At 44.1% G+C, this 27828-nt stretch overlaps 2 protein-coding genes across 13 annotated transcripts in view; one reads left to right on the forward strand and one right to left on the reverse strand.

Annotated features, from left to right (window-relative positions):
- Positions 1-27828, forward strand: part of BCAS3 (BCAS3 microtubule associated cell migration factor) — a 591271-nt gene that overhangs the window by 500925 nt on the left and 62518 nt on the right. The gene's annotated exons all lie outside the window — the stretch shown is intronic.
- LOC144286196 (uncharacterized) overlaps positions 1-27828 on the reverse strand; it is a 99756-nt gene that overhangs the window by 1931 nt on the left and 69997 nt on the right. For 2 of the 5 annotated variants that reach the window (XM_077852368.1, XM_077852370.1), the window contains one exon: positions 21397-26948. The exons of 2 other annotated variants lie outside the window; for them this stretch is intronic. In XM_077852368.1, the coding sequence (XP_077708494.1) occupies positions 26803-26948 (146 nt within the window). In that variant the 3' untranslated portion in view covers positions 21397-26802. Of the gene's footprint in view, positions 1-21396; positions 26949-27828 lie in introns of those variants that run through there. One more of the 5 variants, XM_077852367.1, reaches the window with a different exon arrangement.

Genomic DNA, 27828 nt, shown 5'->3' on the forward strand with positions numbered 1-27828 from the left:
GCTAGCAACCCCTTTCTTCCTTCCTAAAACTCAATTCTCAAGTGAAGAGGTTTATAAGGAGCAGGTGATGGCGGCAAGGAGGTGTTGGTGATGGGGACTTCTGTGAGAATAGTCTGGCTCCTGGCGGGGAGAATGGGGTAGAGAACCTCTATCTCTGAGACTAACAATGCCCAGCATTATTCCCAAGGCAAAGGACAGACTGGGAGAGTCTTTTCAGAAGTGTAGCTGTCTCTGTGTCTCTGAGGTGGTAGAGGGAGTGCCTTTTCTGTGACATTGCTGCCACCAAGAGCCAAGGCAGTGGCTTCAAGGTGAAGGTTCTTTTGTCGAGTTCTCAATGTGCTTATGGTAAAGCTTGTTTCTGATACCACTCAGTTGAAGACTAATCTTATTGAGATGTCTGTGGTAGCCATCTGAAATCTCCAAAGATTGTCACAATTTTAAACATAACAGTTGCCGAGAGAGCTCCTGCCCTGGCCCAAGAGGGTCATGAAAACTGTCTCTTTCTTCTGAAAGTGAGTTTCGTTTTGCTAATGATAGTTAGTAAAATAGTCCCCCAGTTTTTTTCCCCAGGGTCACAGAATCTAAATGTGTATCATCACTATATGAAGCAGAATATATTGGCCTCCACTACTCCTTTGTTCCCCCTGGGGATCCAGGCTTCAGGTCTTCTATAGAAAGACTGGCCTTTAGGATTCGATCTCACTTTTGAAAAGGCATTTCTGATAAAGGTGGAACAGAGTGCTTCTGCCCGTGCCATGATGTTCATACCACCTTCAGCCCAAAGCCTCATTCACAGCCTACCTTCTTTCCTTTCCCTTTGCAGTTATTACCATGCTTTTGTAGGAAAGAGATGTGTTTACAAAACATATTTCTACCATTTTGTTTCGTTTACTCATCTATTCAAAAAATGTAATAAGCACCAACCATGCGCCAGGGGAAGCCTTCTGGAGAAATGATAGCTTGAACCGAGCCTTAAAGAATAGGTGGAGTTAGCCGGGCAGCAGTGAAGAGGGAACAGCATGGACAAAGTCCCTGATAAGAGAGGTCAGGGCACCAGTAGAATGTCATTTAGTTTGGGAAGGCCAGGATATAGGGCACAAATAGGAGATGAGGAGGGAGAGTTAGAAGGTTGGTCATGAGGAGTTTAGATGTCATGGTAAGAGCCTGAAGACTTTGAGGAGCTCTTGTGGAATTTTACAAGACATTATGATCGGATACGTGCCTCAGAAAAACTACTTTGGCTACAGTGTGGAAAATGGATTGAAGTGGGGTGAGACTGGATCCAGGAAAACCATCAGGTACTAACTGTGAGTTAGTATGCAAAATGTGAGAGAAAGTTCAGGGGTCTGTGAGGGCTAATGGCATATTGTGCCCAGAATGTAATAAAGAGGGAGGAGTCTGGGATGATACTCAGGGTCTGGCAAACTGAGCAGAAGACAGTATCATTCATACAGAAAGAGGGTGAGGATGGAGGAGAGAAGATATCTTTACTTGGTAACCTATTGAATTTAAGGAACCCAAAGAACAACCAAGAGAAATCATGGCCAAAGTCCTATTCCCTGACTTTCTTTTTCTTGCCTTAGACGGTCTCACTGTCCTTGGTGACGTGTTTGTGTGTGTGAATGTGGGGGAAGGGGAGAGAGGAGGCATGTGGAAACTCTCAACATCCAAGAGAAGTTCACTTAAACTCTGCATTGAGATTATTTCCAAAATTTGACCAGATGTTTAAGCAAATTAGCAAATGATTAAAGCAGCAGTCGGCAAAGACCTAGACCGCTATAGGGATAGGCAAAGGAGCAAGCCTACAGAGAAAGCCACGTCCAGGTGTTCTTGCTAGAAAGGTCACTGTGAGGGTCCCCAGTGGTTGATGGACAGAGATAAAACACGGCAAGACGGGTGTGTTGGAGGGGGTGAGATAAGGAGTCTAGAACCACTACAGCTGTTTGTGTTCATTCTGAGAGTAACTTCTGCACAATGGCCAGGCTTCCAAGAATGTTTTATTCTATCCATTATTAGTAACACATTCCCCTTTGCTCTGTAGTCAAGGGTTTCATCCCTTCAGGCTTTCTAAGTAGTCCAGACAAAACAGTATCAAAGAAGGACCATTGATGAGCATTTTGCCCTGCATGTATGCTGGACAGGCAATGTGGACACTGCTGTGAGTACCTCCTCTGGCTTCATTAGCAGTCACTGTGGAGTCCTGGGCAAGTCACTTTCCCTCTCTGGACCTTAGCTTTCACTTCCAGAAAGTTGAATAACACATCCTAGCAGGTTCCTGGGGTCACTTCTAGCACTATCTTTCTGTATTTGCATCCATTTCTGGACAAAACAAGCCCAAGACTTGTTTAGAGTGGCAGATTCTTCTCACTCACCAAAGTCACAGGCCTGGATGTCAGCAAAATACTTCAGGAAATTGTGCTTCCCAGCACACTTTATGCCTGGTGTGTAGCCGGCCTGGAACATTGCCATAGAGACACTCACTGCAGCCCTTAACCCATCAGGGGTCATTTAAAATGTCAGGTTTAAAAATCAGCTGCCCCACCACCACCACCAAAGTCAGCTTCCTAACGGCCCTCATCTAGAGGCTTCACTCCTTATTGATCTTCAAATAAAATCAAAATAAAATGAAAAGGATGGGGAGCTCTAAGATGTGGAAACTCTTCCCAAATGTCCTAATATTTCTCCCCAGTGCTAACCCTGGCTCTCTTAGCATCTTCATTCTCCATAGGAGTTGATTCTCTAGCTCTCTAGAATACTGATGGAAAAGAGCATCGATGACTCTTGCCACTGCCTCTCCAAACTACTTCCCAAAGGGAGTCAGATCCTGGTCCCCAGACAGAATGTCCTCACAACCTCAGAGGTGACACTCACACTCCTTCAGGCTGTTTTTTAGGCTGCATCCTGTCATCTTTCCATCCACCCCTCTCACCCCTTTTAGGGGAATAGATTCTAGTGCCCTTGAATGCGGACTACCTTCCCACTGAGAGTAGTCGTGTGTCATAATCTAACACTTGCATTGTAAAAGACAGGGATTCCAGTTAAACTCGGGGTAAGTATTTGAATTCATTCGTTCATGACAGATTCATGGCAATATTTCATGGCCTTCTTCAGAGGGCTTGGGCTTCTTCACCAAAAGAATCTCATTAATATTTGTGCCACTTCTGCGGGGGCAGTTAACATGTATTAGAATGTTTATCTCACACACAGATCTCAAAGAGCCAGAGAAATTTAGTTACTTGCCTGTGGTCACACAGCAGGTGAGTGATCAGCAAGCATTAGTAACAATCCAGGTGGTAATGAAACTGAAATGTTTTGGCTCTGACAGAATGGTTCAGCAAAAGGATATTGTTCCTAGGGTGGGGAGTGTGGCCTAGCCTTCGGGCCCCATTGCTATCCCAGGAGAACCGTATTTTCTACTCTCCTGAATTCTATTATGACAGGTTTTTTTAAATGACCTAAAATTTATGTGTACGTATGTGCATGAAAATATGTAGCCACTCACAGATACATATATAGAAGATGAAAGAGAAAAATGGACAACTTATAATTACAGATATTTTTGTTCATCTGGTATCCAGATGATCTCCCTTGATTCTGACAGTTTTGACAAATCAGTTTATTAAAATTGTAAATGTAACCCAGAGCTGTTTAGTACAGGACTAAGCAGAAGGTGCTTTCTCCTCACATTATATTTTGCTGTTGTATTATTAGAAGTAAATATGGCTTATACTTAAGAGACAACACAGCCTGTCTTCCATGAGAAAGATGTGACTTGTCACATATATTCCCAGTTAGTTTCACTGTTCTGAGACCCTAAGGTTACTTTCATAGAGCTTTGACCTTGATGAGGCACAGGGAAGCCTGGTCCTCATATCCTCTCCTCTCCTTCAACTCCTCCATCCTTCAACTTCAGGTTTCTAAGTAGAAAATTCTAAAGAGAAAACTCGCTCCCTAATAATCCCAGGAGGCATTATTCAGGTGACATTTGGGGAAGGGCATCATCAGGGAGGCAGGTACAGTTTGGGATATATAAACACATTGTGCTTAAATAACAGATTTGCACTGAAAACACTTCAGAGAAATGTGTGGTGGCAAGAAGTAAAGTCAAAGGAGGCAGGATGGAATCTTGAGTGCCACTGTAAACAGAAGAAATGTACAAAAAGTGAAACTCTATGCTGTAGCTGAAAATAGAGAAAAGAATTCCATTTTTTCCATCGATGGCCCTAAGAAGTCCAGGGAGTTTTTTTGTTTTTGTTTTTTTTAAGATTTTATTTATTCATGAGAGACACAGAGAGAGAGAGAGAGAGGCAGAGACACAGGCAAAGGAAGAAGCAGGCTCCACACAGGGAGCCTGACGTGAGACTCGATCCCAGGTCTCCAGGATCATGCCCTGGGCTGAAGGCGGCGCTAAACCACGGAGCCACCTGGGCTGCCGGGAGGTTTTTATTTCCTACTTGATTAGCTTCAATTGATAGCACTGTCTCTCACTCTGATTTTCTCCAGCTTTCTTCTTCCCCATCAATTCTAATCTCTACCCAGAATAACTTGTAAACAAGCACTGTATCTATGACAGGGCATCTTAATCCTTGTGCCATGGACTTTTGGTCATCCGATGAAGTTTATGGAGCCCTTCTCAGAATATTTTTCCATGCATAAAATAAAACACATCAGAACATCAGAATTAAAATATTTTATATGCCCACACATTTATGATATAGTAATACATACTTTGTTTTTTAACAAATAACCAGAACTAATTGCTACTATAATTTTAAAGTCATGATGTGTGTGAGCACACCAGGGTGAGCACCAGGGTGAGCAAATGCTAGCCCACAGACCATTTTTGTAAATAAAGTTTTATTGGAATGCAGCCACTGGAATGAATGCTCATTCATTTACATATCATCTCTACTTTCATGGGACAACAGCAGAGTTGAATAGTTGGACTGAGATCACATGGCTTTCAAAGCCTAAAATATTTGCCATCTGGCCCTTTACAGAAAAAGTTTCTCAATCCTTGGTGTAAATTGTAACAATAATAATGTGCAATAAAAATGCTGATTTCTATCGGTGACAGTCACAGGTACTGCAAACCACTGTTTAACATTGCTGACTTTCATAACTGATAGAAGTGCTAAAGTTCAGATAGAGGTTAGCAAAAATGTAGGTGGATTTTTTTTTCCAGCCAAATCCATGGACCACCTAATTTCTGTCCATGGATCTCTTGGGGACCAGCCACCCCCAGGTTAGAAACCTCTGAATGAGATCCCAGTTTAAAGGAACTTTCAGCAGAAATAAAGAATTCTTTGCAGTGTAGAAAACCTGCCCCCTTTCCACTCCTCTTATAAATGTTTATATTGCAACTTAACATTTTCATGTAAGGGATTTTTAAGTAGTAAATGAAAAAGAAGTCAGGTCATCCCTAAAATTAGGGATGTCTTTCTGGGGAAAGGCTAGTTCTGTTTGCTAATGCTAAGGAAAATCAGAGATTCTCTACACATACAGTCACCCATTACCACTGATGCCTCCCACTCTTGCCCCACCAGGAGAAAGAGCCAGAATTTCCGCTCCTCCTCCAAGACCTCTCCTGTCTTCTGTGGACTATTCTTATCTTGTCTCTTAACATCATATCAAGACATACCGTGGGATCTGACTTTATCATTTATGTGGTTATGATGTCTTATTCTCCAGAGATAGCTTTAAGTGTTCAGCAATAACTCATGTCCACTTAATGTGAAAATTGGTACCATCTAATAGAATCTTCAACATGCTAACCAAACCATTCCAATAATGAAATGCAAATTTTTCAGCCTTTTTTTTTAAAGTATGGTCATTTTTTGACCCTTAAGGAATGAAATATCCTCTCTATCATGAATTGAGAACATGTTATAAATAAAAATGCAGTGTTTTCTTTTTTTTTTTTTTAAGATTTTATTTATTTATTCAGGAGAGATAGAGAGACAGAGGGAGAAGCAGGCTCCATGCAGGGAGCCTGATGCGGGGACTTGATCCCAGGACTCCCAAGATCATGCCCTGGGCCAAAGGCAGGTCCTAAACTGCTGAGCCACCTGGGAATCCCCAAAATGCAGTATTTTCTTACACTAATTTTAAATAGTCCATTTACCAGGAGCCTTAGGCTGATATATTTAATCCTCACAACCGACTCAGAAGATCCATGTCACTATTCTCATTTTACTGCTAAGAAAACTAAGATATGGGGACGCCTGGGTGGCTCAGTGGTTGAGCATCTGCCTTAGACTCAGGATGTGATCCCAGGGTCCTGGGATGGAGTCCCACATTTGGCTCCCCACAGGGAGCCTGCTTCTCCCTCGGCCTGTGTCTCTGCCTCTCTCCCTGTGTCTCTCATAAATAAATAAATTAAAAATCTTAAAAGAAGAAGAAGAAGAAGATGACGACGACTAAGATATAAGATATCTAAGATAAGATATAAAACTAAGATAGAATTTAGGTCACATCGAGAAGTGAGGGGATTCCAGAATTCACATATTCTTTTTACCCAGCTTTGAAAGAAAAGACAACCTTACTTTATATGACTCTTCATTTACAGGATTAGCTATGGCCTCTGGGCATGTTTTTATCTAAGAGAAAAAAAAGACAGTGAAATGGAGTAGTTCTGACTATAAACTCGAGGGATCTAGTGTATGGATCATTTCCCAAGTTTGTCATCTATGCAATAAGGGCTTGGGGAGAGAAGATCCTCTGTAATACCCCCTCTAGTGCTGTGTAACCATCAGAAGATCTAGGATATTCAAAGCAAAGGATGGCTGAAAAAGCCCAACCTGTGATGAGCTCCCAACCTGCCTTTTAGGATGGCCATTAAAGGCAAGGACCTGCCCAGCAGCAGGCCCTCCGAGATGGAGCTGCAAGCGCTGCAGCCATCGGCCTGTGTGCTGAATAGCAATGCTGATACAGCAAAGCCAGGGAAATTATTGATTTTTCAAATAATATTTGAATGTCATCTGATGGAGGCAAAATGAAGAGGATTTATGGGGAACTAGAGCTGCACACAGCGGCAGGAGACCCTGTCTGTGGGCAACTTCTGAGCTGCCTTAAAAAAAAAAAAAAAAGTAAAGAAAAGAAAAAAACCAGTCTGTCATCTATGAGACTAGGGAAAGAATGTAAACAGGCGCCTATGTGTGGGGACACAGCAGCAGCCTGGAACTTCTGAACCGCCAGAGAAATATCCAGTGGGTGAGAAGGAACACATGGGCTTCACTGAGCAATTAGTGCTGTAGGTACAATAGAGTTTGAATACTGATCTAGATTCAGCCTGAAATCTGCTTGACTTCCAGGACAGCGATTTGAGCTGACAGCCTTACCACCTGTTGTTAATTGGACTTTAGTGCTCTCTCCTCCTGCTGTCATTTCTCATTTCTGTCCTTGACCTCTTTTTAGGGGAGTAGGTACAGTGGGGAGTGACCAGCTCTCAGCAGGGGGGCCCAGGTGTGTGGGGGTGCTCACCCCCTCTTCCACTGCCTATCTTGGGCTTAAGGCACAGTGTCCCTCCATTCTCTTTGGCTCTCTGTATTGAACCCTTGGCACACCATGCTTTGGTTTTCTCCTTTTTTTTTTTTTTAAGATTTTATTTATTTATTCATGAGAGACACACAGAGAGAGCCAGAGACATAGGTGGAGGGAGAAGCAGGCTCCTCATAAGGGGCCCGATGTCGATCCCTGGGTGCAGGGATCATGCCCTGAGCCAAAGGCAGACACTCAACCACTGAGCCACTCAGGTGTCCTCATGCTTTAGTTTTCTGATGAACATTTCTCTTTCTTTTTTTTTTTTTAAGATGTCTTTATTTATTTAAGAGAGAGAAGAGTGTATGTGAGTGCGATGGGGCCGGGGGGCAGAAAGGGATATTCTCAAGCAGATTCCCCACTGAGCACAGAGCCCGATATGGGTCTCGATCCCACAACCCTTAGATCATGATCCGAGCTGGCACCAAGAGTTGAATGCTCAACCAACTGAGCCACCCAAGTGTCCTTTTTTTTTTTTTTCTTTTTTTTCAACTTAAGCAATCTCCACACCTAATGTGGGGCTTGAACTCACCACCCTGGAGATCAAGAGTCAGATGCTCAACCAACTGAGCCAGAGAGGGGCCTCTGATTAACTTTCCTGATTCCCTGCTAGACTGTAAGCACACAGACAGGAGAGGCAGAAAAGTCATCTCTGTGACCCCAGCACCAAGTTCTGTGCCTGGCACTTAGTGGGTGCTCTGAATATTTGTTGAATGGATGGCTAAAGAGTAGATTTCATTTTCCTAGGCTGATCCACCATAACCGTGCTCCACTTCGCACAGTGCCATTTGTTAGTATTTCTTGATCTGAACTTATAAGCACTTCCATCCACCCCATCAATGAAACTGGAAATGATTCTCGTGTTATCCTCACCACTGTCTCCTTCTCCTTCACTTCACACAAAGAAAACTCCAGCTCCTCCTGATTTCTTCTCTAAATAATTCTCAGATTTGTCCTTTTTCCTTTTCATTCATAGTACCACTCCCTAATTCATTGCCTGATTATTGGAATTATCCAGACTTCCTGTCTTCACATTGGCATCCACTTATCTGTCCTGTGACATGGCCGCCCTGACCGTGTCACTACTCTGTCTGCAGCCTTTCAGAGGCTCCCTGTTTGCCCACAACAAAAAGCCCAAGCTTTTTAGCCTAGTCTACAAAGTGTTTCCTTGGTCTGGCTTCTGCTGGCTCTGTATCCACAGCTTTGACCACTTCCTGCCTTGAATTGTGTTTCCACATCACCAGACTTTTTGTAGTTCTCTGTATTAGTTACACTGTTCGATGCCCAGAATGCCCCTCTCACTTCTGCTTTTTCCATTCTTGGTCCTACTGTGAGACGCAGCATGTATGTCACCTCCTCTAGGGAGACTCCAAGGAAGGAAGGAAGGAAGGAAAGGATGTGGGGAAGGAGGGAAGGGAGGGAGGATAAATAACATCTCCTCTGGGCTTTCACAGAACCCTGTGTGCACCTCTGTGTACCTGGTAGACACTTACTTCCATAATGTACTGAACCTCCAGCATGTCTCTTTCAGTTGCCTAATACCCTCAAACTCTCTCCGTTTTCCCTCTCAAGCCTTTTCTTTTTTTTTTTTTTTTTAATTTTATTTTTTCATGAGAGACACACAGAGAGAGACAGAGACAGAGGCTGAGGGAGAAGCAGGCTCCATGCAAGGAGCCCAATGTGGGACCTGATCCCAGACCCTGGGATCATGCCCTGGGCCAAAGGCAGACACTCAACCACTAAGCCACCCAGGCATCCCATCTCTCAAGCCTTTTCTAAAGTTTTTATACATATTAGGATGGAAGCAACAGGGATGTGTGACCTTTCTTAAGAGGATTGCCATTTTATGGGGCCTTACTCCTCTAATGATGGAATAATGGCCTTATTCAGTGAATGAGGGAGCATCTCCAGGTTGCCAGATGACCCAGTGGATAATGAAGAATCAAGTGAACCCTGACTCAGCTGCTCAGTTGGGTGAACAGTTTCTACTTGGTGTTGTGCAAGGAATGGAGGAAGCAACGCACTGACACATGCTACACAGTGAGGCAGTGAGCTGAAAGCAGTGCTGAGCCCAGCCAGGAGAAAAGCTTGCCTTTCTAGAAAGTGCCTAGGCTTTGAGAGATGGACAGACCTGGATTCAAATCCGTTATTTGGGCTCTTATTGACTGTATAAACTTGAGCAAGTTCCTTAAACCCCTTCCTCCTCTGGTAGACATGCACATAACACCTTCCTTCCACATCGGATTAAGTGAGGTAATATGTGTTCTCTGCTTAGAAGAGTCACTGGCACATAGTAGGCAATTTGTTATTTTCCCGGTCTTGATTCCACCAGAAAGACATTGGTGAGCAATGAAATGAGGTCATCCCTAAGGTTTGTGCGTGTCCTTGTTTCACTGAATTTGGCCCTGAGGCTCATCCCCCAAATCCACCTCAGTGCCCTAATCCAGAGCACTGGGCAGCTTCTGACTTAGGAGGCCTCCAGCATCCTAGTATGTATTTCCAGTTTTCAAATAGTTAATGGGGACAGGAGAAAGCCCCCAACTGTGTATATGGAAAAGCAACATAGTATTAAAAAGGTGGTATACCTGAGGCCTGGGCCTGGTTTCTCTTTTCAGCAGCTGCATGACATCAGACACATCCCCTCGACTCTCTGCACCTGATTTGTAAAGATGCCATGAGATTAACGTGTAGGTGAAACTTTCTATCATTGGATGCTTTTTATTTCCTGGTAGACACTTTGCTTACAATGAGAGTACTCTGGTGCTGTAATATTGATTTGGTTATACCTATTTAGCTTTCAGACTTCAGCCTTAAATATAGCTATTAGGGATTAGTAGGTTTTGTTTCATTTTTAAATGAAAACAAAACTCACCTTAAGAACCACCACGTAGGGCAGCCCAGGTGGCTTAGCGGTTTAGCGCCACCTTCAGCCCAGGGCCTGATCCTGGAGACCCGGGATGGAGTCCTGCGTCGGGCTCCCTGCATGGAGCCTGCTTCTCCCTCTGCCTGGTCTCTGCCTCCCTCCCACCCTCCCCCTCTCCCTCTCTCATGAATGAATAAATAAAATATTAAAAAACAAAACAAAAAAAAGAACCACCACATAGGAGCACCTGGGTGGCTCAGTGGTTGAGCGTCTGCCTTTGGCTCAGGTTGTGGTCCTGGGGTCCTGGAATCAAGTCTCGCATCGGGCTCCCTGCAGGGAGCCTGCTTCTCCCTCTGCCTGTGTCTCTGCCTCTCTCTCTGTGTCTCTCATAAATAAATTTAAAATCTTTAAAAAAAAAAAAAAAGCCACCAGATAATTGATATCACCAGATACTAATTTTCAAAGGTAAGTCAAGCTTTTTTCTTTTCATTTTATTTATTTATTCATGAGAGACACAGAATGAGAGAGAGAAAGGGGGGGGGGGGCAGAGACACAGGCAGAGGGAGAAGCAGGCTCCATGCAGGGTGTCTGACTTGGGACTCAATCCTGGGTCTCCAGGATCACGCCCTGGGCTGAAGGCGGCACTAAACCGCTTTTTCTTTTCAAACACTTCTTTGAATTTAGGGCCACAGGTGTTCGCCTTTATTAGTCATTTCTTAATGGAGCTTTGGATATTTTTCCCCAGGCTTAAGTAGGATGGTTATTTCTACGTCTGTTATTTCCTGGCTCCAGATCTTTCTAGGAATAGCTCTGAATCTCTTGGCCAGTTTGGGGTCAGAACCTCTGTGCCCGTTTACCCTGATTCTGTGATTCTTTCCCAGGTCTGACAGGGTTTGTCAGAGAGTCATTCCTGCTGGGTCCTTGGGGTTTTCTTTTACTTCTTTCCCCATGAGCCACAGGATTAGAAGAGGAAGGATGAAGCTGAGGGCCTCACAAAGTGTGGGCTTGGGGTGGCACTTGCTGAATATTGGTTGCCATCCCCATGATCCTGAAGAGTACACTGCAGTCTACCTCATCCACATCATTCCTCTGGGACTGTTCCCAGCAGGAAAATTTGCTGTCAGCTTTTTAGTTGTTCTTTGGGGAACAAAGAATACTACCTATAATTTTTCCCACCCCCACCCCCCACTTTCACTAGCATCTACTACAGTTTTATTTAAGTTCCTTGAGAATAATCTCAGGCAAATCTAACTCATTCTTTCTTTCTCCCATTGCATTTCCCACAGCAGTAAGTGTGACACATGTGGAATTAACTTTCTTAGCCTCTAGCCAACATGAAAACAGCCCCTTTTATTTTTTTTTCAATTTTATTAAGACATAATTGATGTATAGCACTGTATAAGTTTAAAGTGTACAACACGTTCTATGTCTATATTGTGAAATGATCACCACAATAAGATTAGTTAACGTCCATCACCTCACATAGTTACTTTATTCCCTTGTGATAAGAACTTTTGACATCTACTCTCTTAGCAACTTTCAAATATACAATAGAGTGTTGTTAACTATAGTTATCATGTTGTACATTACTAAGCAGCCCTTTTAATCTCCATCTTCTATGTTTGGCATTTACCTGTGTAAAATAGGAATAATCCCAATCTTCCTCAATGGGATCTGGTCCCCCCAAATTTAGCATTCAGAAAAAAAAGGAATTATATGAATCCCAGAAACTACAGAAAAGCCTCTAATCTCATGTCCCAAGTACTCTACATTGAATTACTTTTTCCCCATGTAAACAATGTTCTAGAAGGAGTCATGTTCCTGACTAAGGAATTAATGGCTAACTTGTAGAGAAGTAACCAAGTCGAAAGTATTTAATTCCAACTTTTTTTTTTTAACTAATTTTTTGGAACACCTTCTGTAGGCTCTTCCAAGTGACCTATATAAAATGCATAGCAGAGCATCTGATATATAGTTATAAACGTAACACAGTTACACAAACAACTCCAATGTACCTTTATACCACTGAGACTTAAATTTTCCAAACACTAATTAAATTGGCCAGATAAATACCTATTTCATCCAATTACCTCTGTTTTATCTATTTAGCTGTGTGTGGGCCTCCCAAAAAAGGGGCCTGGGAACTGGGGTCAGAAAGTAGACTGGCCAGGCGGTGGAGTTTACGCATCACAGTGCTGTAAACAGCAGCCTGGGTACAATGGCCAAGCCTTGTGAGTGAGGCTGAGTATGTGGGGACTCCTGGTGTTGTTGTTTATGCCATTTGGCAAATATTTCTCCTTAAGCCCTCAGCTAGTTTATAGCATTTCATTTTACAGCCCATCACGATGATAGTAACCAACCCCAGAAAAACATCAACAAGCCGTTAGAAACCATAGTGTTGGAAGATGAATGTGACCCCAGAGACCTCCATTCCAGCCGCTCTATCATCTCCTCACACCCCCACCCCCACCCCCCACCCCCCACTACCCTTTTTAATGTTCAGTGAATTTCTTTAGCCAAAGTGGTTGCTATGGTTCTTGGGTCAAAAGGAGGATATTTGGAGGGATTTTTCTAAACACACGCATATAAATGTTGAGAAATAGGACTCTAAAAAGTAGGAGTCATACACAGACCCCAGCCTCTCTCAGTGAGTAAGACAAAAGGCAGCGTGATCTATAAATATGGTGAAGTGCCTTCAAATGAAGAGCCTTGGGGGTGTGGGGAGGAGGAAGAAGGGAGGGAGTAATCTGTGACACCAAGCATGCCTTCTACTCCCTCTAAACACAGCCTCGTAAGACATTTTCCACTTTTGAGCAAGGAAACAACAATTGCATTTTAAGTTGCATTGGTTAAGAACAGAAAACGATAACTTGGCATGAGTTCCCATACTGGCCTTTTAGAACGGGTTGGTCTGTAACACCATACTAAGTCTGTTTTCTATCAGTGATTCCTAGCCAGCTTATTAAACAGATTTATACAATGAAAGAATCTAATAACAAAAACATTCACCTCCTTTATTACTTGGCATTATTTATGGTTTGGATTTTTCAGCCAGTTTTTTATGCACCGGAATCTGGCAACATTGTACTTATAATAAAGTTTATGCACCAAAGTATAAGTAGGCCAGGAGAGTATTATATGTGTCATGTCCTCTCTATCCGGCTCAGGGGACTCCTCCCGCAGAGATGCTGAGGACTATTCAGTCCCATCCTCTGAGTGTTTTCAACATGGAATCCTGTTTCCTTTTGGAGTCCACGGTTCTTGACCCAAACAAGGGTTAATTCCCTTTCCTCCCCACACACAACCCCACACACACACCCCAACGGAGAGTAATGCTCCTTTCAGCCCCGGGTTTAGTGACAGAAGAAAAAAGGACCTTAGCCTGTGTGAGAATGTTTATAGGGGAATTAAATAATTTTCTACTGATTTGCGAACATCTTTCAAATTTTTCAAGATAGAAAAGATACCCAGAGAGAGTCTCCTTTTCTCTCCCTTCATAATGAAGAATGATGGCAAGGTAATGTAAAATTGTGGAAGGACCTGGTGTGTGAAGATGAGGCTGTTTGAGTGCTAACCCCTAGAGCATCACTCCCCAAATTGCTCTCTCTCTTTTTTTTGTAATTGTATTTATTTATTCATGAGAGACAGAGACAGAGAGAGAGAGAGAAGCAGGCTCCATGCAGGGAGCTCGAAGTGGGACTCAATCCCGGGACTCCAGGATCACGCCCTGGGCCAAAGGCAGGTGCTCAACTGCCGAGCCACCCAGGCGTCTCTCAAGTTGTTCTTTTTGTAGGAAAGGCAGCAGGGAGCCGTGTAGACCAGCATCCCCAGACCTGGAGTGGGTGTCAAATGGACTGTGGTGTGGCCAGTGTGGACTCGACCCTGACTCACTTACCCTCTGCTTCCCAGCTACATCATAGCATGAAGGTCTATTTTTATTTCATTGTTCTCCCTGAGAAAGAACAGTTCTCATGTCAAATAGATGCCACTTCCTCTTCCCAAAGTGTGTCCTACCTCCCGAGGAAAACATATGTTTAAGGCCCTCTGAGAAAAGTCTAGAGCTACAGAGGTGACCCTAGGTGCTTTGGGATTGTCAGGCAGCCACTCTTGGAAAGTGGGGGGCTGGTTTATAGGTGAAGGAGGGAGCCTCCCATGAACCACTACATCTTTGTATGTCAAATGTGAAGTCAAACGGAAATTTGTAAAAGAAAGCCATGGGGATCCCTGGGTGGCGCAGCGGTTTAGCGCCTGCCTTTGGCCCAGGGCGTGATCCTGGAGACCCGGGATCGAGTCCCACATCGGGCTCCCAGTGCATGGAGCCTGCTTCTCCCTCTGCCTGTGTCTCTGCCTCTCTCTCTCTCTCTCTCTCTCTCTCTCTCTCTCTCTCTCTCTGTGACTATCATAAATAAGAAATAAAAAAAATTAAATAAAAAAAAAAGAAAGCCATGAACACTGGCAAATGAGCACATCGGTGGTTAAAGATGAAGGTTTAAAGTTAAAGGAAAAGCTTTATGCTCAAAGCAGTTTTCTTCCTCAAAGCTACAACGTTTAGGCTACCTCCCTGTGTTTCCTTAATAAGGAAGCCATATTCTAGCCATGTGTCAAAAATTAGTCATTGCTGTCCGGGTGGTTAATAATAATAAATATAAGAATTCAGAGGTTAATGAACCTGGTTCTGGTTCTTGATTATCAGGGAGAAATGCCATAGGTTTGCCAGGTGTGCGGATCCAAAGAGATCACATCTCCTCCTTCTCCCAGCTCCCAGATTTCCAGGCCTTCCTCCCTATTATGCATGTATACATATGAGCTTTCCTGTCTGTGACTCAGGGATCCCTCTTTCGAAGGGTTCTGTGAGTAATCAGGAATGAAGCCATCTAAAGAACTCTCAGATCTCTCTGTCACCCACATGCGAACCATCTCTCAGAAACCAGTTTCCCCTGAACCCTGTTAATTAAGCCAAGCTATGAACCACATATTAAAGATGTGAGAGGCATGACAAGAGGGAGGCCTCCATGCCCTGTCCTCTGAGAGCACCTAGGCTCGTTCTGTATAAACAGATGGTTCAAGTGGCAAGTGCTGTGACAGGAAAAGCCCCCCCCACCCACCCAGCTCTGTTGAGCAGCTGGGAGTGAGGTAGAAGGAAGAAGCAAGGTAGAGGGAAGGCTGTGTTCTAAATGGCTTCTGAGGATCTTCCAGGACACCAGTAGCAGTTTAGCCCCGCAGATTAGAACATGAACTCTAGAACAGTCCACACTGACTTCAGTTCCCAGCTCTGCCTCTCACTGACTGTGTCACCATGGATAAATTACTTAACTTCTCTGGGCCTCATTTCTTCATCCATAAAATAGTACAACCTATATCCTAGTGTTGTTGTGAGGATTCAGTGTGTTAATATGTGCAGAACACTTAAAATACTGCCTGCCTGGGACGCCTGGGTGCTCAGCGGGTTAGCACCTGCCTTCAGCCCAGGGCCTGATCCTGGAGTCCCAGGATTGAGTCCCACATCGGGCTCCCTGCATGGAGCCTGCTTCTCCCTCTGCCTATGTCTGTCTGTCTGTCTGTCTGTGTGTGTGTGTGTGTGTCTCTCATGAATAAATAAAATCTTTAAAAAAAAAATTACTGCCTGCCCACCACACAAAAAAATACTACCTGACAGTAAATGCTATATAAATATTGGCTGTTATTATTTTCACATTTTATGTGACTGTATATTAATATCATCTATGTGTATCTATCCTTTTTTTTCTTACTTGAGCTCATGCTATACAGAGAACCAAACTTACTTTTCATATCAGCACATATAGATTTATCTTAAGACATTAATTTAAAATCAACTTTCTTTTGAGAAACTTTCTGACTAACCCCATCAGAGATTGAAGATTCTGTGTGGTGGCACCTCTTCAAGATTAGATCTTGCTGTTGTTGATGGACTTACATCCTTCAAAGTCTAAATTTAGGATCTCTATTCAGGCTATTTAGTTTATGAGAATTTTAGAATTTTGTTTTTTAAATCCATATGAGGATGCATTATTTACTGTTTGGAGAAATCAGTGTATTTCTAGGCTGCTTGAAGAATTTGTAGGTAAATTGTTGCTCTTAAATCCCCCTGAAATGTAGGGTGGAAGGGAAACTTGGCACCCTGTGTTGAGAGACACATTTTAAAGTCAAGTGTTGGGATAAATAGGATAAATAGGTCACTTCCCAGCTCAGCCTCATGAGACTTGTACTTCTCCAGATTGGTGTAGTGTCTGAGAATTCCATGAGAAACAAAGCAAGAGAATCTTTCGATCTCTTGCTCCTGGGATGTGGACCCTGGATCATCATGAAGAGATGCTGGCCCTTGCAAGTGTCCTCCCCAATTCACCCCAGATCTGGATCCAAGTCCAGGATTCTACATCTTACAGTTACTTGGTATATATGGTGGTATCCATTAGGCAGGTGTGTCCAAGGAGATGGACAGGAGGGAGCAGGGAGAAAGGTGATGTCAGCCCAGATGAGCTAACAAGTGTGGTGGGTGCCTATTCTCCCACAAAGCAGATATCCCCATGTGACTCACATCTGGTACTGAGAGGCTGGAGTACTGGCCCACCCCAAAGTGACACTGATCTTGGCCATGCTGTTGGGGTAATTGGACTTTTCAAGATGAACTCCATGAACAATCTCACCACTGTGGCTGCACAAACAGGCTTTTCTTTAGCAGCAGACATCCATGTCTTCTCGCTCCAACTTTTTTTTCTTGAACAAACATATGTATTGTGGCCAATGCAAGGAAAATCCCACTCATCGTTTCATTCTGAGTTGTTTCTGTCCTGGAACAATAGTCTAGTGTACCAGGGGCCCTTGAACATCTAGTTTCCACACCCGGGTCTAGTTTTGTGAATCTCCTTGGAAGACCCCTAAGGCCAGGAAGCCATTGATATTACTGAAGGACCTCCTATCACCATCCGTGACATGCGTGGCTCTGTGTCTGATGGGCTGCTTTGCCCATTGCCAGAAAGTGAGCTGCAGCCGTGGCTTCAGGGTCAGGACTGGTCAGATTGGAAAATATCCGCAAATCAAAGAGCCTGTCTTTTCTCCCGGGGGGTGGCCTCTTGATTACTTAAATGGGCATAACCAAGGGCTGGTATGCTTCTGGGAGCATTCACTTTATTCAGGTAGCTGTGTGTCTCCAAGCAAGACAGACGAGGAAATAAGCACTTTCCAGGTGCCAAGGACGAGGTCAGGCACATCTTTAATCTCCTTCATCTCCTCAAAATCCTGTGAGGTTTTTTTTTTTTCAAACCGTGAAACCTGTGAGGTTTTTTTCCCCTCAAAACCAAGAGGTTTTTAATCACTGGCTCAGTGCGTATTAATTGAGAAATTTCTGTGTTAGGCTTAGACTACCTAATGAGGAACAGATCAGATAGCCTTTGGACTCATGGAGGTTACCACCAGGTAGGAACACAGGCTGTTATATCCATAAAAGAGGAAACTGAGGTTCAAAAAACCACTATTTTCTCAAGGCCTTACAGCTGTAGAGGGGAGCGCCACGCTGCAGACGCCTGTCTGAGTCCAGAGACTGTCCTCCTTCCACGATGCCATACTGCCTTCCTACAGGAAGCTTAATCTGTGGTTCCACTTAAAATATGAGGAAACATCTGGAATATTAGTTTTCAACCACATTTCAGACACGGAAAGTGGAGCCTAAGGAATAGCCCAGTTGGCTCCTCACTGAGAGTGGGTAAGAGTAGAAAAGAATTGCTGAGCTTAAGAATTTTGTTACCAGAATAACCCCACAGGAGAGGCCAGGCTGAACTGGGATTTGTGTGGGCCAGACAGTGGAGGGGATTTATTTCCCGAGTTGGAGGACAGGACTTGAATTCTGGTCCAGCTCTGCATCCTCCCTTGAGTCCTGCTTGCTGGAGAGGTGCGGCATCTGGATGAGGACTTTCCGGCTGGGCTCCGAGCTCTACAGTGCTGAGGCAGTTAACGATTAAACAAGAAGCAGCCTTTGGCTACAAACCTAATGGTTTGGGTTCCAGGGCGCAGGATAAAAATATACAACTGGAAAGGCAAGCTCCCAATTAAGTGGAAGAGCTCAAGCAAGAGATGTTTCAATACAGTGTCGCCAGTGACCACACGCGGGCCTGCTGTCTCCTCAGACGGCCCCACTCTCCCCGCCCCATACTTAGTGTTGGCTCCGGAATCTTGTGGGGGATGTCAGCTGGCAGTACATAGGCTTTTTCTCTTTTCCATTCAAAGAAAAACTTGCTTGCCTTCAGCCCAGCGATTTATCTTATTTAGCATCTCAGAAGAGTAGAGTGTCGGAACTAGAAGGGTCTTTAGAGACCCTCTAGTCTAGTCCAGCTCCCTCGTTTAATGCTGTGGAAACTAAGGCCCAGATGGGGGAAGTGACTTGACCAAAGTCATTCTGTCAGCTAGGTCACCAGCAGAGAGGAGATTAAAGTCGACTCTTCTGATGGTCTTAGCCACATGCCCCTCCCTCAGTGTGCACTAAGCCACCATCTGACAACATGCCAGACACGCGACTTTTTCCTTTCCCCCTCCAAACATAGGAGTGTTTGGCCTTCTTCCTCTTTTACAGGAAAGGATACTAAGACAGGGAGTGTAAGCAATGCCCACAGAACTGACAAGAACAGATGCCAGAAAGGGAACCACAGAATCCCAACCAGGAGGCTTGGGCCTTCACCATCTGACCACATTCCCTCTCTAAGAACATGTTGTGGGAGGACCAAATTTGGCCTCCTCTGAGCTCCAAGCCTGCAACAGCCCTCCCAATGGCTCTACGGTTCCTGGCTTCCTCTTGCCACTGACTTCCCCCTCTACTGCTGCCTGGGACAACCTTACAACTTCAGTGACTTTGAGTCTTGCCAAGACAAGCCCAATAGTTACTTTCAGACTCAAGTTCTTGCCAAGCCTGAAATAGTAATTGCCTGAAGGATTCCAAAAAGCTGGGCTTTATCTGCAGCAGAGACTCAGTAAATCAAAACACAGGTCTTATCTCCATATTCTCTCCTCTCTGTTGTGTGGTCTCCTAGATGAAAAATGTTACCTAATTGCCTCAAACAGCTGGCCTGATGTTTAATTATTTCAGCTCGCTAACCTGATATTCAGGGCCAAGAAATTGTACCCAGGGAGTGGATAATGCTCTTTACAGATCATAGTTGTCCAGGTTCCCTTTGTGGGAAATGTTGATTTCAGCCACCAGAGAGAATTCCAAATTTGAATGCTATTAGCAATAACCGCATTTGTCTGATGTTGGAACTCCTCTTCACCCATCTGAGGAACAGTTTGCTTAGAAAATGCCTTTAATCCTCTCCCAAACATTCCAGTGGCATGCCCTTCTGCACTCCTGCACATCTCAGCCTGCACTCCCTGTTCTGAGGCACAGGACAGCCTACAGAACAGCCTCAAGTCCGACTCTTGGCCCTGGTGCCTGTGCTCTCACCTCTGAAAGCAAATAAGCCCATGGAAGAGGCGCACAGTGTCAATGGTTAATAACAGAGTCAAGATGACGGGCCAGTAAACCAACGGTTCCACCTAACCCCGAGAACTCTTGAGCCTCCCCACTCTATGTTCCCCCTGGTGGGTCCTGGATTCTGACCAGGGCAAATGGCCTATAGTTCCCATGCCCCCTTGCCTCACTCATGCCCCCTTGCCTCACTCATACTGTTCCTTGTGATGTCACCCTACTTACCCCTTCCCCTCACTGCCTCTGCCCAGCCTCCTCCTTCATGCCTCAGGAGGCTCAGGGGTTCCCATGGCCAATATCGTGACTCCAGCTTGCTTGTCCACCTATTTCTCTGTCCACTGAACTTCTTCAGGAGTAGGACTTTTCATCTTAACATCTGTCATCCTCTGGTGCTTAGAATGGCATCTCATACAGAGCTGGTGCTTAGTGAATGTGTGCTGAATGAGAGATGTATTTCAGGGGAAGGCCCAAAATGTCATTCTAGAGCAGCAAAGATAAAGTCATAGAGCTGTATATACTTAGTGTCTGATAAAAGAAAAAAGGGAAGGAGAGAGGGAGGGAAGGAGGAGGAGAAAATAATAAAGAGGTAACTTCTTCAGGAAAGAACTCCAGGCCTTCTGAATGGTGTGGCCCTCTTCTCTTTGTAGTCAAACACCTGCTCAGGCTTATGTGCCAGCCTGTGTGTGCTGGGCTAGATTCCTCAGGGTAAGATACAGCAATTCCTACTATTTAGGCTTATTAAATTAACAGTTTCAGCTTAAATTATGTTTAGCTGTTTTTCCCTATGGAATTCCTCACGTGTGTGATTGATCTGTGCAAGAAGCCAACTCTAGCCATTGCCGGCCCTTTTGTGAAACTGCTAATGTGTGATCCCAAACTCCTTTTTCACACAGAAACTCATGATAACTCGCTAGAGTTTGGGAGACTCGTGTACAGTTCTGAGATGGATGTAGCATGTATTTTTTTTATAATAAATTTATTTTTTATTGGTGTTCAATTTACCAACATACAGAATAACACCCAGTGCTCATCCTGTCAAGTGCCCCCCTAAGTGCCTGTCACCCATTCACCCCCACCCCCCGCCCTCCTCCCCTTCCACCACCCCCTAGTTCGTTTCCCAGAGTTAGGAGTCTTCATGTTCTGTCTCCCCTTCTGATATTTCCCACACATTTCTTCTCCCTTCCCTTATATTCCCTTTCACTATTATTTATATTCCCCAAATGAATGAAACCATATAATGTTTGTCCTTCTCTGATTGACTTACTTCACTCAGCATAATACCCTCCAGTTCCATCCACGTTGAAGCAAATGGTGGGTATTTGTCGTTTCTAATGGCTGAGTAATATTCCATTGTATATATAGACCACATCTTCTTTATCCATTTGTCTTTTGATGGACACTGAGGCTCCTTCCACAGTTTGGCTATTGTAGACATTGCTGCTATAAACATCGGGGTGCAGGTGTCCCGGCGTTTCATTGCATCTGAATCTTTGGGGTAAATCCCCAACAGTGCAATTGCTGGGTCATAGGGCAGATCTATTTTTAACTCTTTGAGGAACCTCCACACGGTTTTCCAGAGTGGCTGCACCAGTTCACATTCCCACCAACAGTGTAAGAGGGTTCCCCTTTCTCCACATCCTCTCCAACATTTGTGGTTTCCCGCCTTGTTAATTTTCCCCATTCTCACTGGTGTGAGGTGGTATCTCATTGTGGTTTTGATTTGTATTTCCCTGATGGCCAGTGATGCGGAGCATTTTCTCATGTGCGTGTTGGCCATGTCTATGTCTTCCTCTGTGAGATTTCTCTTCATGTCTTTTGCCCATTTCATGATTGCATTGTTTGTTTCTTTGGTGTTGAGTTTAATAAGTTCTTTATAGATCTTGGAAACTAGCCCTTTATCTGATACGTCATTTGAAAATATCTTCTCCCATTCTGTAGGTTGTCTTTTAGTTTTGTTGACTGTATCCTTTGCTGTGCAAAAGCTTCTTATCTTGATGAAGTCCCAGTAGTTCATTTTTGCTTTTGTTTCTTTTGCCTTAGTGGATGTATCTTGCAAGAAGTTACTGTGGCTGAGTTCAAAAAGGGTGTTGCCTGTGTTCTCTAGGATTTTGATGGAATCTTCAATAAATGGTGCTGGGAAAATTGGACATCCACATGCAGAAGAATGAAACTGGACCACTCTCTTTTACCATACACAAAGATAAACTCAAAATGGATGAAAGATCTAAATGTGAGACAAGATTCCATCAAAATCCTAGTGTAGCATGTATTTAAACCACTTCCCCCTAGTTTATTTTCTTTAAAAATCCAGGTTTCCAAAGAGTAGCATCTTCTCTCTAAATTTAATATATTTATATATGAAATACATTATATTAGATTTAGCTGTTTTCCCCCAGGTATCTGATCAATGTGTGCGTTTATTGCCAAGCTTTTAAGAAGCTTCTGCTCCACATCTTCCTGCCACCCTCAGTAGCCCAGGTCCACATCTTCCTGCCACCCTCAGTAGCCCAGGATGAAGCCAATGGACCAGTGGGAGAAGGGACTCTTCACCAGAGCCCACTTAGAGGTTGTAACATATAGAGCAGGATGTAATAAAACAAAATAAAGGCAACATTGCCTAAATAAATAGATCATATGCTTTTACTCTTTCATTCGTTTTTCTACTGATGGTGCCATTTTCACTAGCAGCAAAAAGCCTTTCTTAAACACCTGTCTGTCGATGGGCCTGTGCTGAGTGTTAGGCCTGATGAACTAGACAGTTACTGGTATTGGGGCTGTGGCCCAGGGAGGCACAGTTGCTGGTAGGGTGGAGAGACGGGAACCCTAGCAATGCCCCATATGGACATCTGGGCTGACAGGGCAGAGACAGCATTAGGGGAAGCTGGCAGTGGGGCCTCAGTAATACATTGAGAATCCAGCAGGACTCTTGAGTGGGGTGGGAGATTTGGAGTGGACAGGGTAGGGCATAGCCTTGTTTCCAGGTAACTGAAGCCAATCAAGGCAGGGCTCCAAAGCACAAACTGGGGGGCTTATCTCCGGGGACAGTACAGAAGCCTCATTATTAGAGCAGAGCTGCAGCATCGGAGGCAGCCAAGTGGTCTGCCCCAGGAGTGGGGGTGGGGCAGTGCTGATATTGAATCTCTTCATCTCCCTCTGCCCACCTGGGGCAGACCATGCAGGAGGACCCAGGTCTGAGGATGGGGAGGGGCCAGGTAGAGCATGCCAGATGCCCCGACGGAGTAAAGGGGCAGCAAGGGTGGTGCCTGTGTCCCAGGATGTGCAGGAAGCAGGGGCCCAGACCTCATCTGTTGCCGGAGCTCTGTCCCGCGCCTGCCTTCTTCCCCTCCACCACCACACCAGGGATCGGGCCCCTGGCTAGAGGGGACCTGAACCACTCCAGAAGGTTGTCCGCAACAGCTTCCCTGCAAGGTGGGATCAGTCCTTCCTTCAGAAGTTGACTGTGGCCTGAGGTTAGTGAGGCTTCTGCATGTGGCGTTCACCCCTTTTTTTTTTTTGGATGTTCACCCCTTTTTTAAGCAGGAGTGGAGATTCCAGAATTAACTGACTCTTCTAAATTGGAGCCTCCCTTGTCAGGCTCCCGGACAGGCAGTGTCCAGTCTCTGCTCCTCAGTGACATCTGAGCAGCCGCTATCTCCTCTCTTCCCCTCCTGGCATATAGCAAAATGTGGTCTTTCTGGAAGCCCACCAGGGCAACCTCGGCCCCCTTCCTAGTGGCAGCAGCAGCCATGCCCTAAGTCCCCTCCCCTAAATGGCAGACGTGGCCATTTCTCAGTGTCCTGTAGCACTAACGAGAGATGGACAGCTGAATACCATGGTGAACCACAGGCAGACAGAAGGGTATTGCCCGTATTTCTCCCCACCCTGCGGTGAGGCAGCAGCCCCGTGTGGGGTTTCGGGAGAGCCCTCCCGCTCTGAGGACGGGTGCTGTTTCCAGCAGTGTCCACCTGCAAGTTTCTGCTGCTGTTAGCAGTTTCATCTCCCATTATTAGAGTCCAGCTGGAGTGCCTTTGAAGTTGGTCCCATAATGTTAAATGTTAACTATAATTTTCTTGGCCCTTGCAGGAGAGTGCATTCCTTCTGTCGGTACGATGATAGGCACAGTTATATTGACAGTGTTCTAGCTGACCACCTCAGCAATTGCTTTCTCTCCTAGAGTGACACAGAAAGAGCTTTGTACTGTACATCCTGGAACTTGGGTTAGGACCTGGTTCTGCCGGGTTTGGTCCATGTGACCTTGAGTAGATCCATTCTCTTCTCTGATTCTCATTTTCCTGCTCTGTGTGATGATGGTTAGAGGCTAGCAAGTCCCTGAAGCCCTTCCACCTCTAAGTCTGAGATTCCAAGAATCGGAGAATGCAGTTATCCTAATTCATGCTTCTGCTTTGGCCTTGCCTCTCCACATGGTTCTCCATGTGCATATCTTGGGAGTTACCCGTGACATGTGAATACTAGTACTATATAGGGAACCTCGGGTCCTTTTGATCACTTGAATCTGAAATCCTCAGAGAGCTTTCCGTTTTAATAAAAAGGCATAATATTAGTGATATGACACCCCTACATCAAATTCAATCTTATTAAGGAAACCTTAGAACTCAGATCTACAGTCTGGCCTTATAATCTGCAATTCTGCTGGGATTAATATGAGGAATAATTATATCTATTTATTTATTCCACTGTCAGGACGTTGATGCTAGATTTTCATATTGCCTCTGTCACTGAAGATTATAATTGAATAATATGTCAAATGTATTGATCATTTTCTTATGAATTTGCTTGATATGCTGCAGAGGCCGTTCATTGTTACAGTATATCACAGGATTAAATTCAAAAGTTAGCCAGGCCATCTAGGTCTGTTTAAGAGATCTTTTCTTTTCTTAATAAACCACAAATTTTTGATGGCCTGTCATTTTGACATTGACTAAAGTAATTTCTTCTTCCCCTCTAGTGCAGTACTGTCTCTCTTTTAGCTTTTTGTCAGACTAAATAGTTGTAATTCCATTAAAGTGAAAAGTAGTATGCATTTTTGAAGGTGGGCCTCAAATGTCTTTTTTTGCATGAACTCCCGAGTTTTCAGAGAACAGCCTATTTTTATACACATTTATTATGAGTTATTTTCCAAAGGAAAAAAATGTATCTTTATGATTTGTCTAGCTTTCAATTCCATTCTTCAGTTGAGGACAGAAGTGGCAAAGAAGCATAGACTTGTTAGCCAACTACTGTGTTTCTGAGAATACTAGAAATGAGACTCAGGGGACACCTGAGTAGCTGCTCCATGGTTGAGCATCCACCTTTGGCTCAGGTCATGATCCCGGGGTCCTGAGATGAGTCCCACATCGGGCTCCCTGCATGGAGCCTGCTTCTCCCTCTACCTATGTCTCTGCCTTTCTATGTCTTTCATGAATAAATAAATAAAATCTTAAAAAAAATGAGACTTGGTCCAACTTATTAGATGAGATCTAATAGGATGATAAGTAGGCAAGATAGGAATTGAGACGAGAGGTGTTTCTGGATTAGATTCTGAGAACAGGTGTGGCAGTGTAGGTGTGTCCAGAACTATCCCAGGGTACAGGAGGCCATGGGTGGCAACAGTATGAATAGGAAATGAGAGACAGATGGGGAAACCTCTGTAATCCATAAGACACACCTACATCTCTGATATTTACCTATCTAGAATCATCCTGTAATGCTTATTATACTCTTATTATACTAAAGTTGTTCCTTACTTTTAAATCTGAGGCCCTAGATATTAGCTAAGAGAAGGAAAAAAAAAAAAAAAACCCAAGACATTGTCTATTTTGGTGGGCCAAGGAAAACAATTGGCCATTTTTGTACATCTCTACTTGGCTTCACAGGCCTCAAGAAACAATTAGCAAATAAAATTTAAAAGTCTATAAGAAATAGTGCAGAGCAGGGATCTGTGGGTGGCTCAGTAGTTTAGTGCCTGTCTTCCACCCAGGGTGTGATCCTGGGGTTCCAGGATCGAGTCCCACATCGGGCTCCCTGCATGGAGCCTGCTTCTCCCTCTGCCTATGTCTCTGCCTCTCTCTCTCTCTCTGTCTCTCATGAATATATAAATAAAATCTTTTTTTAAAAAAATAGTGCAGAGGAACATAAGGGAAAGAGGGGAAACTGAATGGAAAAAAGATCAGAGAGGGAGACAAACCATGTGAGACTCTTAACTCTAGGAAACAAACAGGATTGCTGGAAGGGAGGGAGGTGGGGGGACGGGGTAACTGGGTGATGGGCATTAAGGAGGGCACGTGATGTGATGAGCACTGGGTGTTGTATGCGAATAATGAATTCTGGAACTCTACATCTGAAACTAATGATGTACTATACGTTGGCTAATTGAATTTAAGTTTTTAAAAAGTCTGTGTAATATATTTATGATATCTGCACAGGGAAATTTCAGACATAGTGAACTGAAAAAAAAGGCGGGGGTAAAATGAGAAAGCAGAATGCACACCTATAACTGATGTTTATTGATCTCTGATTATATGCTTGGCATTTTAGAGTTTTTCATAGTTTGTCTCTTATAGTCTTTACATTGACTGTACAGTATTTTTCATGTGTTACAGAGCAGGAAATTTGAGCTGTTACCTGCCCATGGTCTCACAGCTAGTAATCCCAGGCCTTCAAAACCTAAGTTTCCCATGCTGCTCTTCTATTGTCTTTAGATCATCTCTCTGACATCTCCTTCAGCGAGCCACTAGGATTTTATGATATTTTATGAAGTACGTAAGATGCAAGATCACTTTATGATGAACATCTGCTATATGCCAGTCACTTTATATGCGTAATTCCAAATCCTTATGGCAATTCTGCACAAATAGATATTTTCGTCTTCATTTTTCAGACATAGAAACTGAAGCCCAAAGTGGTGAAGCAGATTGCTCCAGGTACAAAGCTAGCACTTGGCAGAGCTGGAACTCTTTGGCTCTAAATTCAAGTTTTTTAAATTCTGTACCAGGCCATCTCTTCCTAGACAGCCACACTTCCACCCAAAAAGTCTTGGGTTGCTCGTTTGTCCTTGGGACTCAGAGCCAAGGGACACTGTGAAGGAAAACATTGGACTGTAAGTTCTTTTTTTGTCCCAGTTCTCCCTTCCTTTTCGTAAGTCACAAAACCTTTACCTGATTTAGTGGCAGACCCAGAGTATAATTAGACTTCTTCTAATATTTGCTTTGGGTGTTTCCTATGTTTTCTTAATAGGCAGAGAGGATTTCTTTAATCTGCCTGAAACATGTGTAATAAACTCTTCAGTCATAATGATAATAGATCACATATGTATAACGCTTTAACATTTATGGAAGGCTGTCACATACATGATCTCTGATGATCCTTAAGGCGTGCTGTGATATAGGCAGGAATTATTACTATTAGATCATTTTACGGATTTTTTTTTAAAGAGGCCCAGAGAATTTAATACTTTCCCATATCAATTGAGATTAGAACTCATGTCTTCTGAACCCTTAATCTCGTGTCTTTTGGCCTCCTATCATTTTTCCCAAAACACAACTAAAAATGTGGCATCTGCAGTTTCCCTTTCTCTGTTCACTTGTTTAAGAAGGCTGCAGTGTCCTTCTCGCATCCAGTACTCTGGAGAGATGTGGTATGAAACTGGCCACGTTTCACTCACCCAGAGGAAGACAGAGCAGGAACAAAAGAGGAAACACTGGTATATTTGACCAAGAGATATTCACAACCCTTCTCCCCCACCCTCCTCTCCCTGTATCCATTTATCCTCTGTCTTTTGGGGGAGCTCATGACCCCCATTTTCAAACAGCTTGGTTGCGGTTCTGAGCCAGGAGGAAGCATGTGAGCAAAATCAGTGGTCATAAGTGACTGAGGACCTCCCAGCAAAAGGCCATTGGGTCTAGGGTTTTGGAGGCTCAGGCCAGGAAGCCCTTTGCTCCTGGGACCATCTGGGTAG

Source organism: Canis aureus, chromosome 16, assembly GCF_053574225.1.
Source record: "Canis aureus isolate CA01 chromosome 16, VMU_Caureus_v.1.0, whole genome shotgun sequence".
Classification (NCBI taxonomy): Eukaryota; Metazoa; Chordata; class Mammalia; order Carnivora; family Canidae; genus Canis; species Canis aureus.